At 41.9% G+C, this 8,440-nt stretch overlaps 1 protein-coding gene across 1 annotated transcript; it reads left to right on the top strand.

Annotated features, from left to right (window-relative positions):
- Positions 1–650: 650 nt before the first annotated feature.
- Positions 651–2,759, top strand: GPR160 (G protein-coupled receptor 160). The gene is made up of 2 exons (XM_069865004.1): positions 651–695; positions 1,184–2,759. Exon 2 carries the CDS (start codon positions 1,234–1,236, stop codon positions 2,251–2,253), a length of 1,020 nt encoding a protein of 339 aa, XP_069721105.1. The 5' UTR covers positions 651–695; positions 1,184–1,233; the 3' UTR covers positions 2,254–2,759.
- Positions 2,760–8,440: the final 5,681 nt, after the last annotated feature.

Raw genomic sequence — 8,440 nt, 5'->3', positions numbered from 1 at the left:
AGACCCTGGAATTCCAGGACCCCCAGCCCCCAGGACCCTCAGCATCCTCAGCCCCAGGAATTCCGGGACTCTCGGTATCCTCAGCAGCGGGAATCCTGGGATCCCCAGCCCCGGGACCTCCAGCCTCGGGAGCCTCCCTGTTAGGACCCTCAGCAGCTCAGGGAGCCCCGGGAATTCCGGGACCCCCCAGCCCCCAGGAGCCTCAGCATCCTCAGCCCTGGGAATCCCGGGACCCCCAGCCCCTGGACCCTCAGGAGCCGTAGCACGCTCAGCCAGGGGAGCCCCGGGAATTCCAGGGCCCTCAGCAGTCTCAGCCCCCGGACCCTCGGGAGCCCGGGCAGCCCCGGTCCCGCCCTCGGCGTGGGCGGCGCCGCGAGTCGCGGTCCGTGCGCGGGGCTGGAGGCGGCGGGAGCCCGGGGGCCGCTCCACGCCGACCGCGTCCCGGTTCCCGGGGAAGGAGCGCGGGGCTCGGCGGTGCTGACCTGCAGAAGCCACGCGGCGTTCTTTTTCCTTAGGAGTTGACACCAGGAGAAGAGTCACCGTAAGGAAACTCACGGGAAACCCCCGGGGAGAAGCGGCTGCCGGGGGGCGCTGATCGTGGCTCTGTCTTTGCCGAAGGATGAACCAGAGCTGCCCAAACGAGCAGTGAGGCTCCTGCGCTTCGGGTTCCGCGCTATCTCCAGCTCCTCAAAGGGGTGAGCTGGGATGATGCTTTTTCTGCTTCCAGGAGGGTATTTCTGCAATTCTGCAGAGGTTCTATGAGCTTGAGAAATTGTGATGCCATCCGTGACATCTCCTGCGTCTTCTACAATTTCTGTCTTATGTGGTTAAATTAATTTCTTCAAAATATGTAGGAGCTCTGGAACCGTGGCTCTGCCCAGCCCGACTCCCACGCTAGAGGAAAAGAACACAAGCAACCTTATTTCCTAAGCCTTTCCTTGGGACAGGAGCTAGAAAAGTAACTGAGGTCTCTGCTGATCTGTAAGAACATAATTTGAAGAAGATAAAGTTCAGGTGCTTATTGATGATTCAGTGATGCTCTTTACTCTTAATTATGGAGACTGGAAAATTCAGACATAAATTTGGTAGTTGCTATGGTGGAGAATTAACTAATTGGTACCCTAGAGATAAAGTTTTAACCAATCTCTTTTTTTTCTTTTTTTTTTTTTTTCCCCCTTTTCAGATCTGAAGCACTGCATCCCATGACTTATTTTGCTGGTTCTTTGCTGGAGGATGGCTGCCGTACTTTGTGAAAATTGTTCTGTTCAGTACTACACCCAGGTCAACCACCAACCTCTTGAAATCAGCTGCATGTTGCTCCTGATTATGCTTGGAAAAGTGTTCCTTGATTTCTTCATGTTGCAAGTTAAGCAAAAAAATGTGAAAGTTAGTTTTATGGGGTACTTTTGTGTTTCGCTGGCACTTCTCGATTTCACAGTGTTGATGAGTATCTCTTTGATTTTCTATTTCAAGGACTTTGCGCTCTGGGGTGTGCAGTTTACAAAGTACCATATCTGCCTGTTCACTCAGATAATGTCTCTGACCTGTGGTATTTTGCATTACCCTGTGTATCTTGTAGCAGGTCTGGATTATTACCTTACCATAGGGCAAACCTCTCAATTTCCTAAGAGAGGTCAAAGATTGCTTTATGTATTTGCTGTGGTGGTTATATGGATTTCAGGGGGATTCTGTATTCTTAAAGTTCCATTTGTCTATAAAGAGCCAGAAGCTCAGAACCGTTTTTCTCCTCACTGGTGTCCTCTCTATGCCAGCATGCAGAGCTACTCGGTCTCGTGGGCCATGGTGCTGCTCACAGGCACAGCTCTCGCAGTTTGTTGGAAGGAAGTTACAACCATGCTGCTGTCTGCCAGGGTGGTTTCCTTTGCCAGTCAGCCTGCTCTGATGTTCTCCTACGTCTCCAATAACGACGGCACTTGCTTTAAGTGGCAACTCCTGCCCAGACTCCTCATCTGTTTTCTTGGCACTTGGGCACCTTTTGTTGTCTTTCAAATTATTCTTTTGTTTCTGGGTGCTCGGATTCCAGCCTACATGGAGATGAACGTCCCATGGTTGTACTTCATCAACAGCTTTCTCATCGCAATAGCATATTGGTGTCGATGTCACGATGTTGAATTCACAGAGGAGATGTGGTCTAGGGATCCATTTGTCAGCTGGAAATTCTGCTTTATGCCGTTTAACAATGAAAAAACAGAGCCAGCTGATAAGCCAGGCACAGTAATTGTGATCTGTTAATGACCTGCTGACTGCAAAGGCTGAATCAGTGCTGTGTGACAGAAGCAGGTACTCCAACATGCTGCCATCGTGTCCTTACATGCAAGGAAACGTCTCCTGAGCTCGCACTGGAGCGTGGGACACTGCGTGCTTCCACATGGGGTTCCAGCAGGCAGCAAAAGCATCTGCAAGCTCAGAGAATTTAACTTGAAAATACATGTTTAAGAAAAGACAATTACTTAAGTAAAACAAGTTTTCAGTTAAAACTTGTCTGTTGCTGATCTCAGGTCCTTTGGTATAAGATGCAATAAAGCCTTCCTCAAAGTGGGAGCCCTTTAATCAGTTTCATACACACGTTAACTGACTCCCAACGGGTCAAATATCTCCTGTCATTTTTTGAAAGGTGTTTTCTTGTTAAAGTGTGACATTTGTCAGTTTGATTTAACGGTTGTTACCTGTTTAATAAGAAATAAATTGTTTTAGTTAATATAAAGCTACAGCTCCTATAGAAATATAAACTTTGTTTACAGAGTATAAAGACAGTGCAAGATGTGCAACTTCTCCAACTACAGAAAAGGGGTTGAAATTCCATTTCTTTACCACTGATCATCTAATGCACATATATATACATAAACACAGTAAAAATTAAATAAGCAATAAGCACCGAGGTTAGTTGCATTACATACCCAAGGTTAAAGAATGGCTTAAATTAAAATAAAATTTATTTTTAAGCCAAAATTACTTATAAATAGTTAGGACCACTTCAGTAGGCAAAGAATTTGAGCAATTAAATTCTTAATTCTAGAGCTTCTAGAAAAAATAGTCTCTTAATTTTCAAATTCTTAAAGTTTGATAAGAGTCTTAATTTTGTAGAATAGAATCAAATGATGCACAACCACAGCAGACAAATGGAAGTAGCATTTATTTCTGAAGCACTGAACTCACAATACAATTTTGTATTGAAATAGAAACTATGTAAGTAAATGATGCTGCAGGTTGGTTAATCATTCGCTCAGACCCACAGGGAACAATGATATCACACAGAAATAACTCATTAAGGAAAATCTGCAGGTAACAAAAGGTGCAATTACAAGCAACTTTAAGCAGCATAGTATAAGGTGCTTTGTTTCAGCATTTGTATGATGGAGTTACCCATTAACAGATGGATTAAAGAAATTTCACTGCTATAGATCATAACAAACTAGAGAATCTAAAACCATTTGCGTGCTAGTTGGGAATAGGAAAGTGCTTTCTTAAAAAAAATTATTCACAAAGTGAAGATCATATTTTTACATAGTTCACTGTGTGCTCTTTAACTGCAAAATTTAATTTTTGGGTTATCATTTACATTATTATATATCATAGACTCAGATGTAATTGCAGAATTTAACGTGATGTGGGCTAATATATCTTACAAAAGAATATTTCAGTATATCTCTCCATAAGAATACGCAATCACAGCTCAATCATATATTAATATTACTTTTCTGCAATATCTCAAAGTCCAATTGCCATTCTGATCTATTAGTTCACCCCACGGAGTGCTTCTTCCCACCACAGTTTGTGGTAAATTGCTTTGAGGTTTCAGCAATGCAATTAAAAGGACACGAGCATTTTTAAACAATAGAAAATGGTTCAGGGAAAAATCTTATTAAAAAGGCCATCAAAAAGGGTGGTAAGCAATCAATAATTGAGTTTTAAAACTAGTGCAGGAAAAGGAGGCAATGCTTAGCAACACAGCTTGAAGTGTTTGGCACCGCAAAGTATTTCATCCTTTATGCTGGAAAACGTACTTGGAGGAAATCCTATTTTCATGTTAAAAATAGGAGAGTACATCCAATGTTAACTTGAAAAACAACCTTAAGCAATTGCTCCCAAACTGCAATTGCTGTTATTCAGTGCTTGAGATGCAATAGGATTAGCCATGCCCCAACACGTATTTTTGACAGCAGCATTTCTTCAGGTTTTATATAAACTGGACACCCACTGAAATGGGGTTTGCAAAATATTTACAAAACCCAATTCTGTTTAAAAATGAGCAAATACCTCAAATATAGCAATGCTCCAGGCATTTTGGCAGATCACAAAATAACTAATCCCTACTGACTAAGCAGGCAAGGAAAAATTCCTAATTTAAAATTAATTTAACACCAGATGAAGGCAAAATTATTTTCAAGTACCTGTCAGATGCTTCTGGTTTGCGTGGTTAGTCTCACCCTCACAGAACTAGACCTGCAAGAAGCTGGGTAAGGCTGCTGATGTATTTTACTTATCAGAGTGGATCAGCTTCTCAACCCATAATTAAAGTTTACACAACCTCATCGAGCCTGATGAGACAGAATTCCTGTACTTGCTGCAGTGCTTCTAAAGCCATTTTAAGTTTTTAAAGTTTTATTTTCCCCAGGGAAGCCACAACACACAGCCAAGGCAAATATTAGCGTACTGATGGTACATCACTGTATTGCTGTCAAATTTCTTCTTCCATACCCTTTGGGGATAAGTGTGGAAGAACATCAGCCTTTCGGCTGTCACTGCTCCAACCAAGCAGGTCAGAGGCACGAGGGTCTCCACACAGCGCCCAGCTGTGCACCTGAGCCTGCTGCTAAGTGCCCGCTTTAAAATACAGTAATAGTAGTTCTCTGTGTAAGCCACTTTTATCCATGACTTTTAACTGGAGATACCAGTTATGAAGTGATCTTTATCCTATTACCCTCCTGACAGGCTACATCTTGTCTTCTCTTTGTGCATTTTCTTTTACCTGGTGCTTCTGGGAAGTCATAACCCTGAACCATTACTGTCTAGAACAGGACTGCAGTTTCACTGCTGGACAGAAAGAGGAGAGAAGCTATGCTAGGAAGAACTGCAAACAATCACCATTGTATCTCCTCTGTACATTAATTCTTTGTGCTGTGCCAGCAACTAACAGCCTTACACCAAACACTTTACAGTCTTTAGTTCTTAAAGGATTATTTAATATTAATGGTAGCAGTGGCTAAATTGTTAACCCTTTAAGAGAAACTTCTGTACTTTCCTTGTATAAAGAATCCCTTAAAAATCAACATTGCTTTTAACAATATTCTATGCATTTTCAACTCTAAATAGAGCTACTTGGCACTCATTAATAAAACCCTTCTTTCTTTACACACATCTTTGCCAGTTAATACTGGTTTGCTAACACTGTAACACAAAGACAACTTCAAAAAGGAAGCTGGGTGTGCAGAATATCCCAATGTTCTTTCAATCACTGACTTTGCAAAAAGCTGCCAGAGACTGGCAGTGTCCTGGTTCCTAAGCCACTGGCCAGGCAGTGGAGGAGAACACAAGCCCTCAAAAAACAAATAGGCCTCATGAATCAGTGGTATTTGTGCTTCTAGCCTAGTCCCACAATCAGCAAGGATACTCTGATCTAGTACCTATGAATAACACTTTAAGCCATTCAACAACTCTACTTAACAATACAGTGCTTTTTATGCATAATGAAAATGCTCCTTACGTGTTATGTATTGCACTTAAATCCCACTTGTCATCAGTACTCTGTGAACGTACAATTGTGCTCAAATTGTAATTCTTTGTAGATGGTAAAAAATCTCTTTAGTCTCCTTTTTCCAGCTCCTTATCCAAAGGCATTTTGGATAATTCAGTAGGAAGCTAATATACGTGGGAAATTTGCAATGTTTTAACTTGAAATCTGTTCACAACACTGACTCCCAGAAGTGTGCTTTGGAAAAGTCAGATCAACGGTTATGGAAGCTAGAGTGCAAGCTTATCACAGACCTTCAATTACAATTCACATACCCCCATCTTTCAGTTTTGTTTTTTCCTTCCACTTGGCTGTAAGAGATCAGTAAGTAACATGCACAGCCTTCAAGTGAATGTAGTGTGTATACGTTTTAATGCCGAGGCTCCACAGACCTACACAGCAGCATGGGATGGGGGCCCTGAATGGATGTGGAAGTGCTGGCCATGAGACCTGGGGGACAAGCAGGACACAAAATGCTCCAGCCAGCACTGCCGACATCCAACAGTGGAGAAAGCACATTTAGAAATCTATATGGAGAAGGAACTGGCATGCAATAGAGCTCCTGCGAGGTTAGGAAGATGGTAAAAACAAATCATCAGCCTGATTCACCTGGATGTGTACCCATTGCTTTTCCACTCAACCCGTGTCCCAGGCTGCGACTGCAGGGTGCAGGCTGTCTGTCAGCTCTTAGACGACATTAGGGACAGCTTTTCAGCTTTTTGAAGAATAAAGTAGACATAGCATCCAGGCAGCAGGCACTTATCTGTATTGTAATTACTATGTCTTTTTTAAAACATCGTTATTTGCAAAGCCATCCAGCGGATAAAACAGCATAGGACCAACAGTCCAAATAAACTCTCATGACTAAAGGTGAATTCCTTTAAAATTAACTTACTTTAGGCTTAGCTTAAATGAGCTAAGCATTAAATAAAGTTTAAATATCTTTCCCCTCACAATATTTCCCATCTGAAACTACAGCTCACAGTGCAAGAGTGACTTAAAAATTAATCCACTGTGAGCAATTGCTAACACCTTATTTCGAAATTATGCACTTACAGCTCTGTTCCTACCTGTTCCACTCAGCATTCAACAGAAACAGTACATTTAAAAGAAAATACTTCTAAACCTTAGTTTCTCTCCATCTCTAATAAACTAATCTGGGCTAAAATTAAAAAGGTATCTTAGATTGATTCTTTTGCAGGGTCATTATCTGCAGCCTAGAACAACTGACGAGTAGAAGTCCAGCTAGTGAGTGACAACTACCTATCTAGATAAATGCTAACAGGAAATCTCCATGCAACACTGGTAAGAAAATAACCCTGTAAGCTTTTATACAGATGCTTAATTCTAATATGGATAGTCTCAATACAGATCAGAACTACTCATCTTCTAAATTATGTGGATGCTTAATTATTTACAAAACCTGGACTCACAGTTCTTTGATCCCCTAGGGCCATACATTTAGCAATGTGTAAGACATTTCTTAAGCTGCTGAGCTATAATTTTCTGCATCAATATTGTAATAACAGAATGAGAACAACTGTCTGAAATAGGTGTCAGTTTTAACTGGCATGCCAGGCAGTGACACACTACACCCAGCAGCGTCACTACAAAGAGGTCCACTCAAGCTACAGTTAAGAAATTGTTTTATACTTGAACACCTCCCTAGAGCTAAGATCAAGATAAAGAAGTGATCCAAAAGCCATTGCAAACCTGCTCAAATATTTTCCTCCCATTTCTTTCTTCTAGCTGCCACATCCACAGTTTTTGGGGACTCCATCTGTTCTATCCAAAAGGCTGGATTCCCACGAGTGATTTGTTCAAATAGAAGCTAACGGAAAAAAAAAACTGCTTTCACAAGGAAGAATAAGGAAATGAATGCTTGCGTGTATGAAACTTCTATTTGAGGTATCTCATTTAGCAAAGGTGTTACCCTCCATCAAGAACTTAAATTTCTGGAAAAATTATGATGAATTAATGGGTAAAGGAATAGATTTACAATGCAGTCTCTGTAAAAGCCCTTCAAAAATTCTCTGGTGATCCAAGCCAACTGACAGCTTAACTTGACAAGATGGTTATTTTTCATCATCTATGTAAGCAAGGTGATAAAGTCTTAGAACTGTGCCAAATGTGAGGCCACATGAGTTGGCTGGGAGGAGTTAGCAATTCATTTGCAATACTTGTTTTTGAAGAAGCAGCCGCCTATAGCGCCCAGAACACTCTCATCAGGGCAGGTGGCAGAGACTCCTCGTTGGAGTTCTCTGGGTTGCAAAGCAGTGTTGCTGAGTGAGCCCGATTCAGCAGGGGAGTCTGCACACAATCCACCATCCAGGTGCATTTCTTTAAAACCCCAAATAAACTCTGAAGCTGAGACAAGTGTAACAGTTCTAATTCTATTGGAAGAACTCTTGACAGTCACATTCAGACCAGTGCTTTGCAAGAGGATTTGCCCTGAGCTAATGCTGCAGTTTGCACTGAGGAGTAGGGTAGGATGGAGAGCAGCTGGGAAAAAGGAAGGGGAAAAAAAACATCTGACATCTCCTTTTGGAGCTAAGATCCTACAGAGTCCTGTATTCCTTTCTACAGGAACTGAAACATCACAGGCACTATCGTGAGATGTAGCCCACAACAGCAGCTATCTGAATACAAAATACAGAACACCAGTAAAGAAAGATAGTGAGAAGGATT

Source organism: Phaenicophaeus curvirostris, chromosome 10, assembly GCF_032191515.1.
Source record: "Phaenicophaeus curvirostris isolate KB17595 chromosome 10, BPBGC_Pcur_1.0, whole genome shotgun sequence".
NCBI lineage: Eukaryota > Metazoa > Chordata > Aves > Cuculiformes > Cuculidae > Phaenicophaeus > Phaenicophaeus curvirostris.
This window is presented reverse-complemented; position numbering and strand designations above follow the sequence as displayed.

Excerpts from the sequence above, each read along its gene's own strand:
- GPR160 (XM_069865004.1), top strand. The coding sequence starts at position 1,234 with ATGGCTGCCGTACTTTGTGAAAATTGTTCTGTTCAGTACTACACCCAG.